We start from the raw sequence: 27,019 nt of genomic DNA, 5'->3' as shown, positions 1-27,019 counted from the left end.
TCTCTTCCTCCTGAAGTCCACCACCATCTCCTTGGTCTTCCCCACGTTGATGCAGAGGTTGTTGTGTCTGCACCAGTGCACCAGGTGCTCCACCTCCTCTCTGTATTTGGACTCATCGTCGTTCTGGATGCGTCCCACCACGACTGTGTCGTCTGTGAACTTTACGATACGACAGCTCAGGTGTTTTGCTGAACAGTCATACGTCAGTAGGGTGAACAGGGGGGGGCTGAGCACACAGCCCTGTGGGGAGCTGAGGGTGATGGGGGAGGAGACCGTGTTGTTGACCCTCACAGTCTGTGATCTGTCTGCCAGGAAGTCCAGGACCCAGTTCCCTGTGGTGGCAGACAGTCCCAGCTCTAACAGTTTCTGCACCAGGCGGGGGGGTGATGGTGTTTAAAACAGAGGTGAAGTCCAGGAAGAGCAGGAGGATGTAGGAGTCCCTGCTCTCCAGGTGGGTGAGGGACGTGTGGACCACAGAGGAGATGGCGTCGTCGGTGGAGCGGTTCCTCCTGTAGGCATATTGGTGGGGGTCCACCGTAATGTCTATGGAGTCTTTGATGTGGGCCATGACCAGCTTCTGGAAGCACTTCTTGACTATCGGGGTGGGGGCCACCGGCCGATAGTCATTCAGCTCCTTCACCGAGTGGCCTTTGGGGGCCGGGACGATGGGGGCAGGCTTCAGGCAGCTGGGGGCCGTTGCTAGCTGCAGTGAGGTGTTGAAGATGTCTGTTAGCACCTCTGCTAGCTGGTGGGAACAGAGTTCTTCCTCATAGTTGGAGATTGTGAACACATCTGGCATGTTCTCCCTCCTCTGCGCCAGAAGAATTCTGCGCACCAGTTCGTCAGCCGTTAGCATACTTAGCATTTGGACTTCGTGTGTGTCCTTAATGAGGTTCATCCTCTTGTCCATTGTTCTCACACACCATTTCCTCAGGATAGACACGATGCAACATGTCAATAAAGAGAGTAGTATCAGTATTATCAGTATAATTATCCCAGATTTAGCCAAAACGGCTCCCCATTTTCCAAACATGTCCTCTAGCCCATCCCACTTAATCCTCCACCCCTACCAGCATTGTCATTCATTTCAAACTTTAAAGCTTCAGGTTTTCTCATAGCAACAGAAAATGTTCCCTCAGGTGACGTGGTATTTGAGATTTATGTACAAGGTGTTCCAAACATTTTACACACTCAAGATTATCAAAAGGTATTATTGTGATTTTTGTATTAAACGGGGGCTGATGTTATTTTTACAGTAGTAGTAGTTGGACTAATTCTACTATATGGATATAGCGTCACATGATCAATAATATTTGGACTAGGTGTTGTGGCCTTTCTAATAATCTTAACGGTGGTTGGGGAAGCTGTTGTGCTGACTGTAGTTAGCTGTGTGGCAGTTTCTGTTGTTTTCATGGGGTAAGTTGTCCTGGCAGCTGTAGTGTTTTCTATCATAGGTGTCGGCGTTTTAATCTGCATATTGAAACCTGTAGGTCTTCTAGTTGGAGTCTTATCACTCACCGTTTCCCTGTTACACTCGTAGATCCAGACGTCCTTCCCTAAACTCTAACCTCACTATTCTCGTCCAAACAACTCCCGTCTACCCCAGTTTCAAAATGTATTCTCCAATCACACGATGGGAAGTTTACATTTCCTGTAGTCTTTATATCTTTAAGGAGGATTACATTACGAATCGAGTGACTAGTCAGCTTCTTAGAGGGGATGTCCTTCCTAACCTTTTCTCCTTCCCCTTCCAGCCTCACTGCTCTTGGACATGATAAAGCTCTTCAATGTTGTTTTTTACTGCATTCTGTGTAGTAACATGTGGAGTGGTAATTATCTGTGGGGGGTGGTTGTTAGCTTAGTCAAAGATTTAATGTCCCAGGGCCAAATCCTACGGGTTTGCTGTCCCTCCTCAACAGTTACAATCATCGCTATCGCATAGGTCATGTTGGGTTTAACAATACTTGTGTCTAGCTGAACCTGCCAAACCCCTTGTTCAAATGTTGCTGTGTCCCACATTGTTCAATTCCCCACGCTGCTCGTAGCGTCACACTAGTTTGCTAATCATGTGTGGTGCCACAGAGTACATTCTGCTCTTGGTTCAGTATATCATTTTCCAAAACTCTAAATCTTCGTTGGGTATCCCTGGCAGTTACATCCTTACTTGGAATCTTTAAGGTTATTCTCTTACCCACTAGTGTTCCTGCTAACATTGCTTCTGTCTGATAAACTGGATCCATCTTATCCACTCGATTTAGTTTAGTGTATGTTTTAAGGTTTGTGGCTCTCTCATCTTTTCTACACTTTACGTCGGCGAAGAACGCATCATTAGGATTCATTCTCCTATCTAATTTTACTTGTATCTCGAGCTCTTGATCTATGGTGATGTTTATGTGGCATAAAAAGTTGTTCATACTTATCTGCCCTTCCCCTGATTTCATCCTACATAAAATGGTTTTATTTAATTCAACACTTATTTCACATTTTGCCCCCGTCTGTCTAATCCCATCAGAAATGATCACTGTTCCTGTCCACTTCCACATAGTGTGAAGATCTCTTACTTCTCCTGTCATCTTGCTCCTGGTTTACTGGTTGTGTGTCATCATGAACATGAGATGAGAATGCCAGCATGGGCTTCAACACAGTGTGAATTGGGAATTTTGTGGTTGCATCAAACTCATCTTGATCATGGCTGTGCGGTGCTTCCTGGAGCGGCTGTGACTCCAGCGGATGTCTCTTGTTCTTTAGCTTCAGAATCTGAGTCGGGCTCCTCAGAACAGCCCCTTGTGTCCCCAGATTGCCTGTTGATTGCCACATCAGGCTTCACATTACTCCCGTCACCAACCACATCATCTTCCTCATTGTTTCTGAGTTTCATCCTGCCCTTTGTCTCTGGCTGGACTTTGGTGCAGTGGCTCAGTTGATACCACGTGGTGCTTCCCTCGACTTGGACCGCTGTTGGGGTCGCCCCCACCACGGTGTACGGCCCTTCTCTCCGTGGCTCGTGCCACTTTTGTGTTCAGAAAATTATGTGGTAGACAAGAACTACGTGTTGTGTTACCTCTGTTTGTGTAAGCAGATGCGTTTTGTGGTCATCTCCATTGTTAAATGGAGATTCCCAACAACTCACCTCAGTGTGGCGATCCTATATGTATCCTATATGTTCACTCCAACTGCTGAGGACGTGGCTCCCCCCCCCAAAGGGATTTAGCGTACACCCCGCTCCACAGGCAGTGGAGAGTGTATGTAACAATATGGAAATGTCTATAGCCATGTGTTTTCAGCTGGAACAATGGAAGCTAACCTTCCCATGAGCCCTAGGGACTCAGCAAAGCTTCATTATCGGGGTCTGTGGTAGCTAAGACAATATTACCCCCCCTTTTACCACCACAGCCCTCACATGAGCAATGAGCACAGAATTACCAACAAAACTGTCCCTGCAGCCGCGTGATCATGTGTTAGCATTAGCATTAGCGACATTGTGAATGTGAATTGTAGAACCTGACTAAGCTGCCCCCCCTCTCCATCAGAGGGATGGACGATGTCTGGACAGGCAATAGGGCCTCCTGCTCTGCCTTCTGATATGACGGGGGCGTTTCCAGTCTGCCCACCGCCCGACCGATGCTTCTTAGGAGCAACTGTTGAATGCAAGCAAACTAACAGCATCCACAGAAAACAAACAGCAATTCTGTCTTTATAAGTAACTAATGAGGTGGCAGACAATTAATCACATACAGCTTCAAGTCTGTTTCTACTGAAACTTGTCAGACATTGAATGTTGTGATGGACCTAATTAATCCTGTCAATGCTTTTTTTCCGGAGGTGATTCAAACAGAGACTGACTCAAAACCACCTGTAATTTTATCAGTCATTATATACTCATCTGAACTCCAGCTGGGATGCCAATAGCATCTGTGTAAACTGAACTGTCCTCCGGTGTCGCGGTGTATGACCTCAGGTGTGACCATGTCATCACCTCAGCCTCCAACACGTAAATCTGATTGGGAGGAATGAGACACACAAGCACACATCTCCCTGCCCAGGTTGGGGCAAGGAATCATTTGTGTCTTGGTGTTAGTCTTGTTAGTTTTGTGGTTGAGCTTTAGTTAAGTGCAACTGTAGTTTTCGTGAATTCTTTACTAAATCCTCAACTTTCTTTTGGACTTTATCATCGTCTCGACATCTCATGCTCCACTCTTTCTCTCTCTTGAGTTGACATGTTTCTGAATGGATTATTACCATTTTTTTCAAATTAAAAATTCTCTCCTATCATCAGTAAAACTATTGTCCTTGTTCATGGGTTCCGGCTGTCGCAGGAGGGCCCTTCCCCGGCAGCCAAAAATCCAAGACAGGACATGGGGGTGTGGTTTGCTATTTTCTACAGTCTCAAGAAAATACACTTTTTGACCACATCCCTTGTGAATTTCAAATCATCTGGTATCATCTTTTTATTTCAGTCTTTTCTCAAAAGCTGCTTTAAGGCATGAATGAATGAAAAATATGTTAATAACCTTAAAGGGAAATTATTTCCCTCTGATAAGAACACGTACAATCATATGTTACACAGGAATGCACAAAAAGCCAACTGTCACAGTTAGACAACACAGCATTCACTAAATAAACACATAAAAAAAATCCAGAGTTAAGTCATGTCAAGAGTTATAAAAATGAAAGAAAAAAAAAGACCTTTTAAAACCTGCTGTAAGTCAGTAAAGCAGTGTTTCAGTCCGACGTCCAAGTCATAGTCAGTCATGGCCAAACGTCTTCCCCACGTGTGATGTCATTTGGGGTTGAGAGATCTCTGTAAAATCATGGATCCAAAAACTTAAGCGCATCATTTATGTTCATTTTTCACTCACGATCTTTTGTACGAGGTCCAGACAAAGCGTATACACCTCTAGAGTAATAATTCAGCTAAAAAACCCATGTGATTGTTTCACGAGCGGAAAGAGCAAAAATATTGTCAAGAAAAAAGAAACGTGGCATTTGTCCATATATATATATATATATATATATATATATATATATATATACACACACACATATATATATATAAAGTAAAATGTTTATCATTAAAAATACAAGTAAAAGTGTGAGTCAAGGTTTGCATTTATCAAATTAAATAATCAATCAGTTAACCAACAGGAGTCTACTGGAATCTTTTTCACCTTTTACTTCAGCTGGGGCTGGATGACGTACAGATTCTTTACCCTCTGAGCTCTGACACTGGTTTCCAGCCCCCAATAGGTTCTGAACAGACAAGATGTGGTTTTCTGTGGTGGTTTAGGCCATTCAACAAAAGGCACCTTGGTTCATGAGTGATTGAATGAAAAGATAAAACATCCTGATTTTCTTCTGATCTAAATAAACATCATCATGGGCTGAATCCTGTGTTCCTAAGGTCAACCTATAATCTAATGAACAACCAGGAACTGTTGACAACATTACTTCTTCAGTCATTAGAATCATAATCATAACCTGTGGGTCTGTCTATGTTTACCATAATGGTGTTGTTGTGTGTGTTTGTATCTAAAGTGTTCATAGGTGTGTTTTCTTCACTGCTCTGGCCTTTCTCCACTGTCTCCTCATTACTTCATTTACGGCCTTGTTGCTGGATGAACACATGAGTCGTGTCACACATCCAGTCTTTAGTGAACATCATCATTGGTATCTGGTGTTGCCACCTTTGAATTCCCTTTGCTTTGTGAAAGTATCCCAGAATGCTGCTCTGGAAGAAACAGGACATCTTGGAAAAAACAGTCAGTTTGAGTGTCTTTAGGTATCAGAAATAAATGTTTGCAGACAGGATGTGAAGACAGTGAAGACAGATACAGAGCCCTATCCTATCGCTTCCCCTTCATGACTGTTTCTCCTTCTTTTCAAACATACTTTTTCCTTCATTACTTCATTTAACTGCAAACCTCTTAGAAATTACATAATCCCTCCTCTTGGAAATTAACATTCTCTTCATTCTTAGCAGTCTATCTCCTCTCTCTTCATCTTCTTTTTCTCTTATCAACATGGCCAAAACTTTCTAAACAATTCTTGTTCAATGTAACCATTAATGTAAACCCCCTTAATGATGTGGTGCCAAAGTGAAACATCTATAACCACATTTATTTACCCCATTGTTCCTAGCAGGGCCTGTGAGAGGATTACCCCCATTGGTTCCCCTTCATAATTTGAACTGACTCAGGGACATGTAGAGATTTATTCTCATTAGTATCAATTAATCTCCCTTCTTAAATCTATTCGTTTATTGGGCAGATCAATCCAGAAGCTACAGATTGTTCTCCTCCTGCACTTTTCCTCCCCTCGTAGCGATCCAGTACGCCTGGCCTGCTGTGTCTAGCCTTCCTAGCAGTGCTACAATATTTTGGACTCATTACCTGTACAGTAGCTGAAGGTGTTGTATTGTTAAATCTCATCCCTAGCCTCGTGATTACCAATGATCTGGGATGTTTCTTCTTCTTGTGGTTCATTAACATTATCATTGAAATGCAACCCACCCTCCAAGTTTGGGTATAGATCTGCAAATTCTGTTGCATTAAGTTGGTTGTCGTCCTGTCCCTTCTCTCTGCCTACGTAGTTCTGTAGTGTCCTCAGTCCTTGTCTCACCTTTGACCTGTAGAGTTTGTCTACCTCTTTGAACAACTTTTAAAATTTTAGACTCTAATTCTCTCTTCTTTAAACGTTTCTTTTAAATTTTGTTAATATCCTTTAAAATGTCCGGGTTTTTGGTTCCCACCAGAGCTACTGGTGTGGGATTCATTGTTTTAGAATGTATTATGGTTATTTAAAGTAGCTTGTGTTCTTGTGAGTGGCTCTTTAAGGAAATAAACTGTGCGCCCAAAAGGAGAGGTTGTAAGGGGGGGTTTGCTAAAGCGGGGATTTCTTCTGAAGCTTCTGCACCTGATATATTTTTAGACAAGTCCAGTCTGTGTCTGCTGACCCCTCCCCCTTCAATCTGTTTCATGATTTTAACTTCCAGTCTCTTCTTGACCCTCCTACTGTGCAGATCTCTCCACACAAACCAACTTTAAGCACTTTCTTCTTCACTACGCACAAATAAATAAATACACACACTTTCAACACACTTTAAACACACTGTGTACTACTCCATCTACAGCACATACCGTTCAATCTCAGTCGAACAGTCAATCACAAACTTTTTGTTTTTTCAACACACACACTCACATCTGAGCTCAGCGATCATTCACTCAATCACTCAGTATCACTCATGATGTCCAAACAAACAGTTTTCCACACTCATGAAAGAAAAAACCTTTTTATCCCAAGCTTGTATCTTCAGATTATTTGATTTGTATGCTTGTACTTTCAATGGGCTTATCAGTCACACAATTCTCATTGGCTCTGATCTTCCCATACGTATGGTTGGATCTTATCAAACACACACTAACTCTGGGTGACCTTATTTCAGCCAGATGACGCTTAAGAAACGCACCCCAATGTATACACGGATGTATGCAGACCCTGAAAGACTCACCACAAGTTTATATCAATTACTTACACAGTTTATGCATTCATACCCCCATTTTATTTCAGTGGGACATGTGTGTAGAGGAGGGGGGGGCTTCAATTTAGATGGGATTCACTTTAGGTTCATGCGCATGAAGTGATTGTTATATTTAGCTGCAGCCTTTTTACGCTATTTCACAAATTACGGTTCCCAAATTTTCCTTTATATCACCTTTACTTATATTACTCTTATAATTTTACTTAATTTCTTATTTTTACCGGCCGTTTATTATAATTTATTTTATATCAGCTTATGATCGTTTTCTTTTCAGACCATCTCCTGGATCGTAGAGACACGATAGGCGTAGTCTCTTAACTATGATATTTCTCAGCACCTTTTCTGAATTTTAGAGTCAAATTGTGCCACAATCAGCTACTGCCGGCGCTCGGTCAAAGACACACAAATGGACAAAAAAAACAGCTGCTTCCCCGCTGGAAGCAGTAGAAGGGCCCAGGGTTGTCAACTCAAAACCCTGGAAAAAGCTCAAAGTCCACTCTTGGACCCCGGTTTCCCAAAACCGTATTTTCAAAGTGGTCTACCCATAGACTCACCCTGGTCTCCCAAGACCAGTAACACAAGTCCACACTTGGACAATACGAGCTTCACTAAGCTCCACAAACTTCTCCCCAGCTGCTGTCTTAATTTCTGGCTGTTCCCTTTTAGTCGTAATGCCAATCAGTCCAATCTGTGCTTCACTTCTCTAAGTGAAGCTCTCCTTGCAGCAGCCGTCCATGTGCACCTGGAGTTTTAGCGAAACACACCCTCTGCTGCAACACCTCTCACGTCTCTGAGGTCTCTGAACAACTATTTGGAGCATCCAACTACGCTTAGTGACTTAAACTTTAGATATTTTAACTTTGCCAATTCAAATTTGTGTAAGGGATTCAAATGACCTTACCTTTAGCTAGCCTGTCACACCACGCAGAGAGGATGCCCCTCAGAGCCGCACCGACCGCTCTCCTTCCTTTCAGAGATCCTCCTGATCCTACATCCTGTTCGTGACGCCAGTTATGTGGTGAGAGTGTTTTGTCCAGCAAAATACCAAAATAAAACCAAAGTAAAACGAGGATGATGTTACAGCCAAAACGGGAATTCTTTATTGATACTCAGATCATCAGTACAGATCAATCAGGAACAGCCCCTGGATGCATGTCTCCTGACCCTTTTATAGTCACAGTTGTCCATTTGTGTGTGCGTGAGCTTTGTTCGTGTCCTATTCATGAGAAAACAGGAGACCAATTGTTCCTGGTAACTGTCCAAATCTAGGTAACCACCCCTTGTCAGGTTGACTTGCTTCCTGTCTTCCTGTTTTCTGGACAATCTGGTTATTCGCTGCCAAACTTAAAAGTGTGTTTCCTCTGATTTGAAGTGTGACCCACACATGCATTATTTCACTTCCACACTATGAAGTGACACACTTATCAAACTACCCAATTTTATGACAAAAATGACTTTTAACTCCACATTAAGTTTTTTCACAAGATGGTGTTTGTAAACTGGATGACCTCCAACATGAACCCAGTGTTCTGAAGCTGGATAGCCTCCAACGCCAAACATCTAAGCCTTATCCACTATTAGAGAATTTAGTTACACGCTTACTCTGAATATTCAGTAAGAAAAAATTGAAAAATAAATTTTGCAACAAATGAAAATACTAGAGATAACAGTTAATATCAATTATTGGGGGCTTTTGGATAAATCTTTAACTGCGTCTAACGCAGTAAAACTCAAACAGAGAGAGAAAGGCAAACATTGGCTCACATCTAACAAAAAATAAAAGTATTGCTCAATCACACCACAGTCATCATGCAAGAATCTAAAGTTCAGTTACCAACAGGTCAACAATCTATTTACTTATCTATCGCCTTTGAAACACCAGATACCAATACGACAAAGTAGTGCACATGAAAATGTGAGGCTCTGTCACTCGGCACTAACACAGAATGAATCGTACACACTTATCTCACTTCTGTCATTCCTTTTCATCTACACACACACACACACACACACACACATACACACACACACACACACACACACACACACACACACACACACACACACACACACACACACACACACACACGTGCTGTCCCTCTGATGGACTCATTCCTGATCCTATCCATCCTGGTCACTCCCAGAGAGAACCTCAGCATCTTCATCTCTGCTACCTCCAGCTCTGTCTCCTGTCTTTTCCTCAGGGACACTGTCTCTAGACCAAACAACATCTCTGGTCTCACCACAGTTTTGTACACCTTTCCTTTCATTTTAGCTGAAACTCTTCTATCACACATCACACCTGACACTTTCCTCCACCCGTTCCATCCTGCCTGGACACGCTTCTTCACCTCTTTTCCACACTCTCCATTGCTCTGGACTGTTGCCCCTAAGTACTTCAAATCCTCCACCTTCTTGATCTCTTCTCCCTGTAACCTCACTCTTCCACTTGGGTCCCTCTCATTTACACACATGTACTCTGTCTTACTGCGGCTAACCTTCATTCCTCTCCTTTCCAGGACAAACCTCCACCTCTCTAGCTTCTCCTCCACCTGTTCCCTGCTCTCACTGCAGATCACAATGTCATCTGCAAACATCATAGTCCATGGAGATTCCTGTCTAACCTGGTCTGTCAGCCTGTCCATCACCATAGCAACAAGAAGGGGCTCAGAGCTGATCCCTGATGCAGTCCCACCTCCACCTTGAACTCCTCTGTCACACCTACACGCACCTCACCACTGTCTTACAGTCCTCATACATGTCCTGCACCGCTCTAACATACTTCTCTGCCACTCCAGACTTCCTCATACAATACCACAGTTCCTCTCTGGACACCCTGTCATCAGCTTTCTCCAGATCTACAAAAACACAATGCAGCTCCCTCTGGCCTTCTCTGTACTTCTCTATCAACATCCTCAAAGCAAATACTGCATCTGTAGTACTCTTTTTTGGCATGAAACCAAACTGCTGCTCACAAATGTTCACTTCTGCCCTTAGTCTAGCTTCCACTACTCTCTCCCATAACTTCATTGTATGGCTCATCAGCTTTATTCCTCTGTAGTTGCCACAACTCTGCACATCTCCCTTGTTCTTAAAAATGGGCACCAGCACACTTCTCCTCCATTCCTCAGGCATCTTCTCACCATCTAAGATCCTGTTGAACAACCCAGTCAGAAACTCTACCGCCACCTCTCCTAGACACTTCCATACCTCTACAGGTATATCATCAGGACCGACTGCCTTTCCACTCTTCATCCTCTCATGTCCCTACTCTCAGTCCTATACTCTTGGCGTTCCTCTTCTCTCTCTTCCTATGGACACACTTTCCTCCTCTCCTTCTTCGACCATATATGAAAAGAAGTTTTAGAATAGGCCCTTCTTTGAAGATGAATTCTTTGATGAGTTCTCAGCTCTCAGCTGTAACCTCAACCCCCACGCTGTTGGCGATCTGGACAGCAGCCCAGACAGAATACGTAAGTCAAATACATGGCTTAATGTCAGCACCCAAGACAAATAATGAGTTGCAACTTACAAATAAAATGTGTGTCTGAAGGTTGTGTCAGCTTGGTGCAGCGTCCACAGGAGAAAACATGAATTAAAGGCAAAGAATTGAGTGAAAAAAAACTATTACATCTTTATTTCTAGAACTTCTATAAGAATGACACCAGGCATTAATATTTTGATTACTATAATATATAATTTTACTCTTAAAGTTATGATGTTATGGATAAAATCGTTAAATTAAGAGTTTGTTTTTATGTTGTACTATTGGCTAAACTCAATCCTTGTGTTTCTTCTACCGTATATTCTGTTGTTACTGTTGGGATGCACACATTTTTTGAAGCGTATCCCAGGATGCACTGCTTCCTGGCGGTAACATCAACTCTGAACCTGCTCCTTCCAGGTGGCAGCCCAGCGAGGAGCTGCCCTTCCCGCCGCTCTACACCAGCTAGGAGGCGCCAGGAGGGCGTGGCAGGACCGATAGTCGTGAACTCCGACCTGGTGTATAGGACACGCCCACCGCCACCTGAACACGTCAACACGGTTCACCTCAGTTCACCTCGGTTCACCTCGGTTCACCTCAGCTGGAATCCAACCGGTTGTATTAAAGGCACCAAACAACTGATGATGAGATAAACTTTATTTGTTAAAACAGACGTTCTGACAACACTGAGCATCACGTGTTTCACGTGTGTTCACGTATGGTCACATATGTTCACATATGTTCATGTATGTTCACGTATGTTTTAAATTTCCCAGTTTGGGATAAATAAAGTATATCTATGTTCACGTATGTTCACGTATGGTATGTTCACGTATGTTCACGTATGGTATGTTCATGTATGTTCACGTATGGTCACGTATGTTCAAGTATGTTCACGTATGGTATGTTCACGTATGTTCACGTATGTTATGTTCATGTATGTTCATGTATGGTCACGTATGTTAAAGTATGTTCACGTATGGTATGTTCACGTATGGTCACGTATGTTCACGTATGATATGTTCACGTATTTTCACGTATATTCACGTATGGTCACGTATGTTCACGTATGGTCATGTATGTTCACGTATGGTCACGTATGTTCACGTATGGTATGTTCCTCTATGTTCACGTATGTTTTAAATTTCCCAGTTTGGGATAAATAAAGTATATCTATGTTCACGTATGTTCACGCATGGTCATGTATGTTCACGTATGTTCACGTATGGTATGTTCATGTATGTTCATGTATGGTCACGTATGTTCAAGTATGTTCACGTATGGTATGTTCACGTATGGTCACGTATGTTCACGTATGATATGTTCAGGTATATCACGTATGTTCACGTATGGTCATGTATGTTCACATATGGTCACGTATGTTCACGTATGGTATGTTCACGTATGGTCACGTATGGTCACGTATGTTCACGTATGGTCATGTATGTTCACGTATGGTCATGTATGTTCATGTATGGTATGTTCAAGTATGGTCACGTATGTTCACGTATGGTCATGTATGTTCACGTATGGTCACGTATGTTCACGTATGGTCACGTATGTTCACGTATGGTCATGTATGTTCATGTATGGTATGTTCACGTATGGTCACGTATGTTCACGTATGGTCATGTATGTTCACGTATGGTCACGTATGTTCACGTATGGTCACGTATGGTCACGTATGGTCACATCAACACGTGTTCAGACAGTTGATCTTTAGTACCGAACCAAAACATGGGGGGTTGAGGGTGGTGGTCAGGATGCAGGGGGGGCGGAGATTTGGGGTCAGGACGCGGGGGGGGTGGAGGGTGAACATCACAAACATCACGTGTTGTGTGTGTGTAGCCCCGCCCTCCGTTTCACACACATCAGGCCTGCGGCGCCTTCGCTCAGTGACTTCACTTCAGTGTCAACGTGTTCTTGTGATGGCTCCCTGCTGAGTCGGATGAAAGAGCGTTGCCTGGCAACCACTTTAAAGTTTAAGGAGGAAAAGGTCACTGAGAACAGTTTCCAGCACGTCAACAACGTCAGTTCACTTCCACAGGAGCAGCTTCACGTGAGGCACAGGGCAGAGTGAGGCACAGGGCAGATGGGGCACAGGGCAGAGTGGGGAACAGGGCAGATGGGGCACAGGGCAGAGTGGGGCACAGGGCAGATGGGGCACAGGGCAGAGTGAGGCACAGGGCAGAGTGGGGCACAGGGCAGAGTGGGGCACAGGGCAGAGTGAGGCACAGGGCAGATGGGGCACAGGGCAGAGTGGGGCACAGGGCAGATGGGGCACAGGGCAGAGTGAGGCACAGGGCAGAGTGGGGCACAGGGCAGAGTGGGGCACAGGGCAGAGTGGGGCACAGGGCAGAGTGGGGCACAGGGCAGAGTGAGGCACAGGGCAGAGTGGGGCTCCATACAGTTGTGTTCATGTAGTCGCTAACAGAACCATCACTTCTCTAACATTTCTGTAACACCTGCTCTTTGGACAGGAGCCTTTTCCTTTAGCGTTAGCTCCTTTAGCGTTAGCTCCTTTAGCGTTAGCTCCTTTAGCGTTAGCTCCTTTAGCCTTAGCTCCTCTCCCAGTCTCACCAGTACTTAGCTTTCTTTCTCCAGTTAGCCTGCTAGCATTCAGCTACGGCTTCACAACGGCCCTCCCAGCGCCATCCATGATTGGCCGACACAAAGTCGTTACGTCACCACGGTGATTTTTGACTACGTTGGTGATCTTTTTTTATAAACCAATACATGTGTTTTATATGTTGGGTATGAAGTCTGATGTCATTGTTCATCGTGGAATTCACGCGGGTTCCCTCTCGAAATGCTGTAATCATTTGTCAGTGTAATTTCCACAGTGACCACCAGGTGGTACTGCAGCTGAGTCAGGTCTTTTTTCTTTTCTTTTTGTAATAAAATTTATTAAAGAAATTCAGTATAGTATACAAAAACAGTATACAATTACAGACAGAGAACATATAAAGGAGTTGCCAGGGGGTGTGACCACAGGTCCTTACATTACACTAAAACACCTAAAGCGGAACATATGTTTAAGGTCTTCACAGCTTTTTTGTTGTCAGAGCCGTCAATAAGCTGTTTATATTGTTCAACATCTTCAAGAAAATGAATGAAATTAGGTTTTTTGTTGCTGAATTTACATTTATGAATAAAAAATTTAGCCAAAATTATTAACAGATTTATAAGAAAATAAGCCTTTTCCTCTTTCTTAGAGCACTTATAAAAACAAAAAACAACATTTTCCCAGGATAGGGTAAAGTCCTTGGAAACATAGTCTATAATGAATCTACTGACATCCTTCCAAAGTTTTTTCGTATAAGGGCAATGCTAAAGTAGAGGTAACACAGTCTCTGGGTAGTCCACACAGAAAGAACAGTCTGTATTCATGTCCCTTTTAATTTAACCATGTGGTGACTTGCAGGATAGTATTTATGAATAAATCTGAAGGAAACTTCCTTCTCCTTAATGGAGATGAGATATTTGTGTGGAATCATCCAGACCTTGTTCCAAACAATGTTATTCACAAAACGATTCCAATAAGAAACAACATAAGAAACACAAACAACATCTTTCTGGAATAGAGCACGTATATGTCTGTTATCATTATGGGGAAAGGTCGAAAAACACATGTTCCCTATGTGGGACTCAATTGGATTGGGTACGGAGATTGAGGGGGGTGGGTTGGGAAGATTTCTGAGAAGCATTAAAGTACCTGATGGGATAGCGTCAGACACTACGGCAAATTCCCTGGAGTAACAGGAAAATCAGACTTAGATAAAAATTCTGTATAAGAAAGCAAAAGTCCCTCTCCATTAAACAGCTGACTTACCAGAAGAATTTTGTTCTCAACCCATCTGTCCATAAAAAGTGATTTATTCTTGAAAAGAATCTCTATTATTCCATGTTAAGTACCTGTGAGGAGAGAAGTTGTGTCTATAGATTAGAGACCAGATAGAAGAACTTGCCTGTGAAAAGCTGACAATTTTACAGGAAGTTTGTCTACATTATAATTACAACTGAGAGTAAAGTGTAAACCACCAAAGCGAGAGAAGATGTGCTGAGGAATGAAGTTCCAAATTGAGACAGGATTTTTGAGAAAGTGTCGAGCCCAATTTATTTTAAATGTATTATTAAGAGTAGCAAAATCTAGGAAGTGAAGCCCCCCATGTTCACAGTCGTTCATAACAACTCCTTTCTTAATATAATGTGTACGATTTTTCCAAATAAAACCAAAAAGTAAACGGTCAATATTTCTGGTAGTTTGATTATCCAGATGTTTGGGGAGAGCTGCAGAGGTGACCCAGAAATACCTTCAGCTTTAGTGAGAAGGACTCTGCCTTTAAGGGACAGGTCCCTCTGCAACCACTCATTTAGTTCAACTTGTTTTTGAATGATCGGGTCAAAGTTCAAAATACATCTCAAGCTCTGGTTTTTAGAGATCAGGAGCCCTAAATAAGTGACTTCTTCTTTGACAGGAATATTACAAATGGAATTTGCGTTACTGTTTTTAACAGCTAATAGCTCACATTTATTCAGATTAAGGCATCGGCCAGAGGCCCTAGAGAAATCAGTCATTACATGAAGAGCAACAGGGACTTGGTTAGCATTTGTAGGAATAGAGTAGTATCATCAGCCAGTTGGCTAATAATAACATTTTTATCAGCTATAGAGATTCCTGCACAGCACTGTAAGTGATCTGGTTTGTGAGGATTTGAGTACAGAGTAAGAAGAGGTCGGGGGAGATGGGGCGTCCCTGGCGGATGCCTCGTTTCAAGTTAAACCTTGGAGTCGTGCCATTTTTCATTTTGATTGAGCTGTTGCCGTTGGCATACAGAGTCTTAATAGCCGTGCAAAATAATTCACCAAAACCGAACATCTTTAAGCAGCGAAAGATGAATTGGTGTTCAATCGTGTCGAAGGCCTTATAGAAATCAAGCAAGAGGATAAAACTTTCATCAGAAATCAACTCAGAATAGTCAAGGATGTCTAGGACAAGTCCAACATTGTTAGATATATGTCTATTTCTCATAAAGCCCCACTGAGTCTCATCTATTATTGTATCTAAGACCTCTTTAATTCTTTTGGCGAGAATAAGGGCAGTAATTTTGTAGTCATTGTTGAGTCAACAGATGGGTCTCCAATTATTGAGAGACAGCACATCTTTTTTAGATTTTGGAATTAAGGTTATAAGGCCTTGTGTGAGACTAGGAGGACGGGTATTTTTTCCTATACTTTCTAAGAAAGCCTGTAGAAGAAAAGGGGCTAAATGTGTTGAAAAGGCTTTGTAAAATTCAGCAGTTCAGAATCAGAGACTTCTTCTACAGTAAGAGAGGTGTCACAAAAGTCCTTATCCACAGTACTGAGGATGCGTAAGTCTTTAATTGAGTCTAAGAATAAAGAGGCATGCTCTTGGTTGTATTGTGACTATAAAGGTTGCTATAAAAATTACAGCAACAGTTTGAGATTAGTTTAGCATCGTCAGTTATGACGCCATTTATATTTAATTGATGGATGGAGTTGGTTTTAGCACGCAGTTTTTCAAGCCTAAAAAAATACGCTGAATTTTGTTGCCCTTCTTCTAACCATCTCTTCCTGGACCTAATAAATAAACGATAAATGTCATCTAATTTGTTTTGCAGGTCTAAAATATTAAGTCTATCCTCTTCAGTGATTTCATCAGGGGGTCTTTGAAAGAATGAGGTGATTTTTGTTATAACTTCTTCTTCCTCTGCTCTTTTAGATGTAGAAATTGACGACCCATATCTTCTTAAGAACTTACCTGATTCAAATTTGAACAGTTCCCAATTGGTGCTGTACAATCTTTCTCTTTCAGCCTTGTTCCAGAAATGTAAAATCAATTTACAGATTTCAGGTTTAACTGCATCATGCTCTAACAAAGACTAGTTTAATGTCCAGTAGGAAGATCTGAGTGGTACATCGTCTGTAGTAGAATGTTGGATATTAATATGAATTGCTCTATGATCAGTTAAGGGTGTAGCAAGGAATTTAACTGTGATTCTATCTTAACAAAGCTGGATAATAACCAGAAATCAATACGTGATTGTCTTGAGTCTGACCTGTTGATCCATGAAAAGGTTCTTTGGTCTGGAGACTTCTCTCTCCATACATCTAGAACATCACATTTCTGCATGAATGCTTTAAGATTTAAATTAAGGGAGGAGGGCTGTCCTGGGGGCCACCTATCAGCAGCATTATGTAAGGATAGAATTTGGGAATCTCGATAACAAAAAGTCAAGTCGCCTCTCTGTGGAATGAAGTTTGTCATCCTCAGGTTTGGTGTTATATCCATATATGTTAACAGTAATTAAGGTAACATCAAGGTACTTTAGCACAAGGCAAACAAGTGACCTAAAGAATGGCTGTCTGAGTGTCGTACACATCCACTGGAAGAGTTTTAACAGTGCTGACTGACTGAGTGCTCTGTGCCGCCACAACACCAGATATCATGACCCCATCGTGATGTCCAGAAACTGCTCTGCAGTGGTCGAGCGTTTCTCTTGATAGTAACAAAAGTCCGTATGAAGATGCTTGGCAAACAGAAAGGTGGTTTGTGTTCACAGGTCTGTCTTAGACCCCCGGCATTCAGAGACACGGCAGAAAGCCACAAAGTGTTCAACAAGAACAAATACGGAGATAACGAAGTCTGACCACTGAGAGCATCATTATGAACATGAATTATAACGGTGAACCAAGGCTTCTGAAGGAAGCAGCTGGCTTCATTTACGACAGTCTTCAGTTTCCGTTCTGACCTTGAGGGCCAAGGGGGTGCACCGTGTCAACGGGGTCAGACACCCTGTTCTGCTCTGGAGGACAGCTCCACGTGTCGGTGACGTTCTCCTGTGGTTCCTCCGTCTCATCTCCACCCGTAGAGTCCCAGGTTCCACCTCCAGCTCCGACATCCTCTGCTGACACGTCCACTCCTTTCCCCTCAGTTCCTGCTCTGTCCTCCAGGGGACTCTCCTTCCTTTAGCAGCCGTGACCCCCTCCCAGACAGGACCAGTGTTTTAAGACCCTGGATCTGAGCTGCATCTGCCCTCAGAGGGCAGAGGTCACAGGTCACACCGCTTAGGCTCGCTAGCCGCTGGGTGTTGGGAGAGACCGTCGCCTTTTTCGGAGCCGGAGACCTTCTGGGGGCGATGGGGAGAGGTGGGGGGTCGTCTGAGACCGGCAGAGCGACGGGGGGGTTGACGTAGTCGGGGCAGTTGTCAATGAACACGTTGCCAGCCGTAGAAGCAGTGGGGGGTGCTACTGTCAGCCTCTGCTTCACGTTGTGGGGGGGGTCTTTCACTCCGGGCCGACATTACGTCACCAGTCTCAGGAGGGGCTGAGTGACGGGGGGGCTGAGTGACGGGGGGGCTGAGTGACGGGGGGGCTGAGTGACGGGGGGGCTGAGTGACGGGGGGGCTGAGTGACGGGGGGGCTGAGTGACGGGGGGGCTGAGTGACGGGGGGGCTGAGTGACGGGGGGACCGAGGAGGTGATGACGTGGAAAAAGCTTCGTTTTTAACCCTTTACTTCTGTAGCAGAGCTCGGCACGACGCGTCCACCCACTCCGCCATCTTGCCCCCCCCCGCCAGGTCGTCCGAGTGACGCAACGGACGGGTTCCCGTCCTGAGCCGCTTTGGTCTCCGGCCAATCAGCCGCGACGGTTGTAGTCACGTGGTCGGAGCCCAGCGCGCGCTGGCTGCTCTTTAACGGAACACCGGAGCAGCATGGACCTCACCGACCGGGACGTCCGCCAGGTGAGCGCGTGGGAGCCCCGCGTCACGCGGGAAGAACAAAGTGACGCCACGCGTCACGTGGACGTCACGTGAGTCTGTGTGGGGCCGGTGCTTAGTTAATGCTGGGTCACGTGGAGTGGGTCAGTTAATGCTGGGTCACGTGGAGTGGGTTAGTTAATGCTGGGTCACGTGGAGTGGGTTAGTTAAAGCTGGGTCACGTGGAGTGGGTTAGTTAATGCTGGGTCACGTGGAGTGGGTTAGTTAATGCTGGGTCACGTGGAGTGGGTTAGTTAAAGCTGGGTCACGTGGAGTGGGTCAGTTAATGCTGGGTCACGTGGAGTGGGTTAGTTAAAGCTGGGTCACGTGGAGTGGGTTAGTTAATGCTGGGTCACGTGGAGTGGGTTAGTTAATGCTGGGTCACGTGGAGTGGGTCAGTTAATGCTGGGTCACGTGGAGTGGGTTAGTTAATGCTGGGTCACGTGGAGTGGGTTAGTTAATGCTGGGTCACGTGGAGTGGGTCAGTTAAAGCTGGGTCATGTGGAGTGGGTCAGTTAATGCTGGGTCACGTGGAGTGGGTCAGTTAATGCTGGGTCACGTGGAGTGGGTTAGTTAATGCTGGGTCACGTGGAGTGGGTCAGTTAAAGCTGGGTCACGTGGAGTGGGTTAGTTAAAGCTGGGTCACGTGGAGTGGGTTAGTTAATGCTGGGTCACGTGGAGTGGGTCAGTTAAAGCTGGGTCACGTGGAGTGGGTTAGTTAAAGCTGGGTCACGTGGAGTGGGTTAGTTAATGCTGGGTCACGTGGAGTGGGTTAGTGGGCTAGTTAGTTACTTCGTTAGTTACTTATTCAGTTAGTTAAACACACCTGATTTTCAGAGCTGCGGTCCAGGTGTGTTACCTGTGTGGAACCGGTCTGAAACCAGTTTGACAGGACTGTCCGGTTCTCAGCCCCCCAACCCTAATTCTAACCACACACACACACACACACACACACACACACACACACACACCTGTATCACACTGAGACTTTCAGGTTCCTTCATTGTCTGATCTTTAACCCCCCCCCCCAGTACCTGGCGGACGGCTATGTGGTTCTGGACGGGCTGCTGACCCCCCAGGAGTGTGAGGAGTTGAGACAGAGGATGGTGGAGATCGTGGAGGAGATGGAGGTCCCAGAACACTGTCGCATCACCTTCTCCACAGACCAGGAGGAGCAGGTCCGACAGCAGGTGGGTCGGAACCAGAACCGCTGCTAGAACCAGAACCGCTGCTAGAACCAGAACCGCTGCTAGAACCAGAACCGTTGCTAGAACCAGAACCGCTGCTAGAACCAGAACCGCTGCTAGAACCAGAACCGCTGCTAGAACCAGAGCAGATGAGAGCATTGGGTCTGGTTCTGGTACTGGTGAGACCTCAGCCGCGGTTGTTGCTGAGATGGTTTTGAAAATTACAGGAATCCCTCGTTGCTCTCGTCGATGCGTTCCAGAACCACCCGTGAATAACGAAATTCTGTGATATAACGACAAACTATTTTATTATTTACGGTAATTTAAACGTTTATGAACCATGTTGACCTTGCGAACATGCGAATCAAACCGGTCGAGGCCCGGGTTAACAACGACCGCCATCGGCGCTGTTGACCTACAGGGCGCTGGTGGAAATTGGATTACTGTTGGTCGAAGGAGGAGAGGAGGAAAGTGTGTTCGTAGGAAGAAAAAGAAGAGGAACACCAAGAGTATAGGACTGAGAGTAGGGACGTTGAATGTTGGAACTAGGACAGGAAAAGGTAGAGAGTTGGTTGACATGATGCAGAGGAGGAAGGTAGACATACTGTGTGTCCAGGAGACCAGGTGGAAAGGTAGCAAGGCTAGAAGTTTAGGAGCAGGGTTCAAGTTGTTCTATCATGGTGTAGATGGGAAGAGAAATGGAGGAGGAGTTATCTTGAAGGAGGAGTTTGTTAGGAATGTCCTGGAGGTAAAAAGAGTGTCAGATAGAGTGATGAGTCTGAAGCTAGAAATAGAAGGTGTGATGTTCAATGTTGTTAGTGGGTATGCTCCACAGGTAGGATGTGAGCTGGAGGAGAAGGAGAAATTCTGGTCGGACCTTGATGAAGTGATGCAGAGCATACCTAGAAGTGAGAGAGTTGTCATTGGAGCAGACTTCAATGGACATGTTGGTGCAGGAAACAGAGGTGATGAGGAGGTGATGGGCAGGTTTGGTATCCAGGAGAGGAACGCAGAAGGACAGATGGTAGTTGACTTTGCAAAAAGGATGGAAATGGCTGTAGTGAATACTTTCTTCCAGAAGAGGCAGGAACATAGGGTGACCTATAAGAGTGGAGGTAGGAGCACACAGGTAGACTACATCTGGTGTAGACGGTGTAACCTGAAGGAGATCAGTGACTGCAAAGTAGTGGTAGGTGAGAGTGTAGCCAAACAGCATAGGATGGTGGTGTGTAGGATGACTCTGGTGGTGAGGAAGATGAAGAGGACAAAGGCAGAGATGGTTTGGACATGTCCAGAGGAGAGATAGTGAATATATTGGTAGAAGGATGCTGAGTTCTGAACTGCCAGGCAGGAGGCCTAGAGGAAGACCAAAGAGGAGGTTTATGGATGTAGTGAAAGAGGACATGAAGGTAGTTGGTGTGAGAGAAGAGGATGAGAAGACAGGGTTAGATGGAGGACACTGATTGGCTGTGGAGACCCTGAAGGGGAAAGCCCAAAGGAAAAAGAAGATGACCCATGTTGACCTTTTGACCCTCAGGGAAATGCCGACTACTTCCTGACCAGTGGGGACAAGATCCGGTTCTTCTTCGAGAAGGGCGTCTTCAGCGCCAAAGGTGAGCTCCTCTCCATCGGACCGGTCCCAGTGGAGCGTCAGGTCGGGTTGGGATCGGGTTCAGGTTGGGTTCAGGTCAGGTTCAGGTCGGGATCGGGTTTAGGTTGGGTTCAGGTCAGGTTCAGGTCGGGTTGGGATCGGGTTCAGGTCAGGTTCAGGTTGAGTTAAGGTCGGGTTCAGGTCAGGTTCAGGTCGGGTTCAGGTCAGGTTCAGTTTGGGTTCAGGTCAGGTTCAGTTTGGGTTCAGGTCGGGTTCAGGTTGGGTTCAGGTCGGGTTCAGTTTGGGTTCAGGTCGGGTTCAGGTGGGGCGAGTGACACCTGTGTTTCGTCTTGCAGGAGAGTTCGTGGTGCCGAAGCAGCGGTCATTGAATAAAGTGGCGCACGGTAACGGTTCCGGTCAGAGTTTCCCGCCCTGTTCTTGAGGGTTCTAGAGGTTCTAACCCGTGTTCCTTGTTTCAGCGCTGCACGCTCACGACCCGCTGTTCAAGAAGGTGACCCATTCCCCCAGAGTCCAGGTGAGCACACAGGTGAGCACACAGGTGAGCCCGTCGAGGCACAGGGGAGACACTCAGCTGACTGTTCTCTTAGGGCGCAGCGAGGAAGCTGGGTCTGGTCCAGCCCGTGGTTCTGCAGAGCATGTTCATCTTCAAGGTACCGTATGAACCCGCTGGCGTTCCTCAGGGAGTCACATGGTCTGAGAGGAGTAACCAATCATGTTGTCTCTCCGCTGCAGCAACCAGGGATTGGAGGTGAAGGTAGGACCCCCACCTGACGGGGCTGAATGTTTGGGTGTAGAGCCACACTCAGGTTCTGGTTCTGGTCTGGTTCTCAGTGACGCAGCATCAGGATGCCACCTTCCTGCACACCGAGCCGCTGGGACGGGTCCTGGGGGTCTGGATCGCCCTGGAAGACGCCACCGTGGACAACGGCTGCCTGTGGTTCATCCCGGGGTCGCACACCTGTAGGTTCACCCCCCACCCACCCCCCAGGGCTGTGTGTGAGGTTCTGACCCCGCCCGACCCGTTCCAGGTGGGGTGTCTCGCCGGATGGTGCGTTCTCCACCGGGCAGCTTCCCCCGGACGGCGTTTGTGGGTCGGGAGCCCGAGTACGAGGAGGAGCGCTTCATTCCTGCACCTGTGAAGAAAGGTGAGTTTGGTTTAATGGGACCCAACCCGACCCGTTCTGTTAAGGATGAAGTCGTGACCCCCCCACCACCTCCAGGTGGTGCCATCCTGATCCACGGGGAGGTGGTGCACCGCAGCGCCGCCAACACCTCGCAGGACTCCCGCCAAGTCTACACCTTCCACCTGATGGAGTCCAAGGACACCCAGTGGAGCCCCGACAACTGGTGAGTCGGTCCACCGCGGGTCGGATGGCCGGATGTGGCCCCGCCCCTCACACCTGACACCTGTCTGAAACATGCAGTGTTCTCGTTAGTGTGCATCTCTGGGACGCCAGATTTAAATACGTACAATAAAATAATCCATGCTACCTGTTTCTGAGATATAATAATGGGAAAAAAAATGGAAATCCATTCAACAAAAATATTCACTTTATCCATTTTTCCACTTTCATTTCGACCTTGCGTGAGTTTCTGGTCACGAGACTCACCTGCGTGATTCTGTCTGATGAAAGTCAACCAAACGGCGACACCACGTCTGCTGGTTTACACGCTGCAGCGAGGGAGGAGTCAGGCTCACATTAAAACCAACATTGATTGATTGTTTATCACCATGACTCCATGAAAGATGCAGAAGTTTGAGAAAAACCGAGTGACAGTGAGTAAAAAACACAGATATTACTGTGGACAGTACGGATAAAGACGCAGAAGAACCCGAGAGAAAAGCAGCAAAAATCCTCACATCTGTACCGCAATTGTTTCATTTCTAAAACCGTTTTTAATAATGACTACCAGTCCTAAAGGTTTTGATAAAAATACGCAACTTTACTTTTTTCTTTTTATTAAACAATTCTTCTCCTCTGGGCGTTTCCCTTCAGGGTCTCCACAGCCAATCAGTGTCCTCCATCTAACCCTGTCTTCTCATCCTCTCACACCAACTACCTTCATGTTAAAAAGTTATGACATCGTTATTGATCAAATTCAAATTTTTAGTGTTTATGTTGTACTATTGGCTAAACTCAATCCTTGTGTTTCTTCTACCGTATATTCTGTTATTACTGTTGGGATGCACACATTTTTTTGAAGCGTATCCCAGGATGCACTGCTTCCTGGAGGTAACATCAACTCTGAATCTGCTCCTTCCAGGTTGCAGCCCAGCGAGGAGCTGCCCTTCCCGCTGCTCTACACCAGCTAGGAGGCGCCAGGAGGGAGTGGCAGGGCCGACAGTCGTGACCTCCGACCTGGTGTGTAGGACACGCCCACCGCCACCTGAACACGTCAACACGGTTCACCTCGGTTCACCTCAGCTGGAATCCAACCGGTTGTATTAAAGGCACCAAACAACTGATGAGATAAACTTTATTTGTTAAAACAGACATTCTGACAACACTGAGCATCACGTGTTTCACGTGTGTTCACGTGTTCACGTATGGTCACCACAACATGTTTGTATGGTTGAACTTCAATACCAAACTTGACGCTGGGGGGTGGAGGGTTGGGGTCGGGATGTGGATCAGCTTCCTGGACAACTCTACAGTCAAATCATGCTAACACGCTAAAGCAGAAGGTTTCAGGTTCTGTGGGGGGGTGAGGGCTCAGGGGGCTGCAGACAGAACCTGTGGGTGTTCAGACCCAGAATACATTGGGGCGTCATGCAGGTGAGGCGTTTTGGTTTAAACCAGCCCTCAGCAGGGTGGGGAGTGAGAGCAGGTCTAAGTTAGGAGGTTCCACCCCCCCACTGACAAAACAAGGAACTCATAATGTTCTGATGTTCTTCACAACGCCGTTCGGACGCGTCTTCTCGTTGGGGAGTCGCTCGCCGTCACCGCGGACACGGGTGGACACGTCTCCTGGCGACTCATCTGGGCGTCGGTCTGGTTCTGGACCAATCGGGACGGAGAGGCCCGGCGCTGCGTGGCGTTGATGGGATGTGACTCCGCCTCCTGCTTCACTGTTCTGGTGCTGATGGAATGAGTCCTCTGGTGTTGCCTCCCACTCCCCAGCAGGGGGCGCCCCTCAGAGCAGCAGCAGGATGAACAGGTAGAGCGGCAGGAGGAGGTTGTCCACCTGGGAGGTGTAGGCCTCCAGCAGCGCCACCAGGCTGATGGCCCCCACCAGCCACGAGTAGGTGGAGTTCAGGTTGATGCTGCCGTCGAAGATGAGGACCATCGCCACGGCGATGATCTGGGCGAACACCGAGGTGGCCGTCCCCTCCAGGGTCTTCTTGGTGCCGGGCCAGTGGATCTCCCCCAGGGTGCTGCCGAACACGGACGCCACAGTGTCCCCGACCCCCACGGCCAGCACCCCCGCGTACGGAACCAGCCCCCCGGCGCCAGAAAGGACCCCCCTGGGGGCGCAGGGCCCGGGGAACAGCCAGAGGGGCAAGGACACGCCCAGCAGCAGGTAGATGTGGGTCAGGATGAGGGGCCCCGAGTCCCGCTCGTCCAGGAACAGGGTCAGGAGCCGCCTCAGCGGCTGGCCCAGGGGCCGGATCCGGAAGTAGCGCACGTACTCCAGGAAGAGGAAGACCGCCAGACAGCCCACGGACGCCACGTGGAGCAGCTGGCGGTCCAGGACCAGGCCCGGCACAAAGGTGGCCACCACGATCAGGTGGAAGTACTTGCGGACCACGGTGGAGGCCCGGTGCTTCTTGGAGCCGGCCTGGCGCTGCTGGTTCTGGTGCAGGACCACGGCGGTGGCCCCCAGGGCCAGCAGCAGCCAGTAGCCCAGCAGACACGGCCGCCGCTCGTTCAGCGTCACAAAGTCCAGCAGCCACATGAGGGGGTGGCGGCCGATGAACAGGGCGAGCCAGGGCAGCAGGACCCCCAGGCCCAGGACCGCCGTCATGGTGTGGAAAAAGAGCGACGCCGCCCACGTCTCCGCCTCCATGAAGCAGAAGAGCAGCGCGAAGAACACGCCCAGCAGCAGCGAGCCCACCACCGCCACCGGCAGGAAGTAGTTCACCGGCTCACCTTTGACCTCCGCCAGGTTCAGGGAGCGCTTGATGAGCTGGTTGACGATGAAGCTGATCCCGCCCACCACCAGCAGCGCCTCCCCCGGCGTGAAGCAGCGCGGCAGCAGGTAGAGCACGATGAGGCTGAGGTAGACGAAGATCAGCAGCACCTCCAGCACCTCGATCACCTCCGACACCGTCAGCGTCTGCTTGGTGGAGTACAGGATGGCGCCGCCCGCCACGCCCGCCACCACGCAGGTGTTGGTGGGGAGGGGCCTGGTGATGCCCAGCACGATGAGCGACAGGAAGAGCGCCAGCATCATGCCGCTGATGGTGACCACCATGGAGAAGCGCTCCAGGTGCACGTTCCCCGAGGCGGAGCACTCGTCCCGCAGCGCCAGGCCCAGCAGCGGCATCACCATGGAGGCGGGGACGATGCCGCTGTTGGCCCCCGGGCGGAACTGGAACACGGCCCCGCCCGCCCTCAGCAGCCGGTCCCATTTGTGCTGCACGTAGAAGGCCTGGACCAGGAGCGCCAGGCTGCACCACGAGTGCTGGTTCCACACCGCCGTGTGCACGCACAGCGCCACCGCCAGGACCACGCCCGCCTCCACGTAAGCAGGGTTGATCTGCATGGCTAGGGGGGGGGGGGCAGAAGAGGGTCGGTCTGCAACGATGAAGGCCTTCTGTCGGTTCCTCTATCCGGAACACGCCGTCAATCAGCAGCCATCATCACTGAGGAGGAGGAGGAGGAAGATTAGTCCAGTGTGTGTGTGTGTGTGTGTGTGTGTGTGTGTGTGTGTGTGTGTGTGTGTGTGTGTGTGTGTGTGTGTGTGTGTGTGTGTGTGTGTGTCTGACGGTAGAAAGAACGTGTCATACTAATCATGCATTCAGCTAACGGGTGTGGGTGAGGTTACTGACCGGTGAATGCCCGGTGAATGCCCGGTGAATGCCCGGTGAATGCCCGGTGAATGCCCGGACCCTGGACGGTGCGACCCCGGGAGCATCCAGCTAGCAGCCACACACCGCGAACCAGCGGGCTAACGGGCACCGCGGAACAACAAGCTGCCCCGTGAACACAGTTGACGTCCCGGCGAACAAAACGAGCGTCCCTTCTGCAGCAGCGCCCGGTTCCGGTTCCCGGTCGAGTCCAGAGTCGTGGTGCTGAGTCGGTGTCGTTCGTTCCTTTGTCAGCTGGCCCGTCTCTCACATCCAATAGGAGGCGGCCATATTTGACAGCGATGTCACGTGGTACAACACAAATAAATCAATAGAAATAAATAAAACATAAACGCGCGGTGTCGGTTAGCTTATTGAAGATGTGTTTAGAATTTGTAATTAAATAGT

At 47.2% G+C, this 27,019-nt stretch overlaps 2 protein-coding genes across 3 annotated transcripts; one reads left to right on the top strand and one right to left on the bottom strand.

The window, feature by feature from the left end:
* Positions 1–18,516: 18,516 nt before the first annotated feature.
* phyhd1 (phytanoyl-CoA dioxygenase domain containing 1) lies at positions 18,517–24,067 on the top strand. Of its 2 annotated transcripts, none has more exons than XM_068335288.1 (11): positions 18,517–18,786; positions 19,833–19,991; positions 21,526–21,601; positions 21,936–21,983; positions 22,059–22,114; positions 22,188–22,250; positions 22,333–22,354; positions 22,432–22,560; positions 22,629–22,745; positions 22,821–22,947; positions 23,866–24,067. In XM_068335288.1, the coding sequence occupies exons 1-11, from the start codon at positions 18,757–18,759 to the stop codon at positions 23,912–23,914; spliced, it is 876 nt and encodes a 291-aa protein (XP_068191389.1). In that variant the 5' UTR covers positions 18,517–18,756; the 3' UTR covers positions 23,915–24,067. The 2 variants fall into 2 exon arrangements, with proteins under 2 accessions (XP_068191389.1, XP_068191390.1); XM_068335289.1 differs by having other exon boundaries at positions 18,518–18,854.
* A 142-nt stretch (positions 24,068–24,209) lies between these two features.
* dolk (dolichol kinase) lies at positions 24,210–26,928 on the bottom strand. The gene is made up of 2 exons (XM_068335287.1): positions 26,594–26,928; positions 24,210–26,407 (listed from the first exon to the last, which is right to left on the bottom strand). The coding sequence occupies exon 2, from the start codon at positions 26,305–26,307 to the stop codon at positions 24,736–24,738; it is 1,572 nt and encodes a 523-aa protein (XP_068191388.1). The 5' UTR covers positions 26,308–26,407; positions 26,594–26,928; the 3' UTR covers positions 24,210–24,735.
* Between the last annotated feature and the right edge of the window lie 91 nt (positions 26,929–27,019).

Source organism: Antennarius striatus, chromosome 15 (genome assembly GCF_040054535.1).
Source record: "Antennarius striatus isolate MH-2024 chromosome 15, ASM4005453v1, whole genome shotgun sequence".
NCBI lineage: Eukaryota > Metazoa > Chordata > Actinopteri > Lophiiformes > Antennariidae > Antennarius > Antennarius striatus.
The sequence above is the reverse complement of the archived record's forward strand: the minus strand, read 5'-3'. Positions and strand labels throughout refer to the sequence as shown.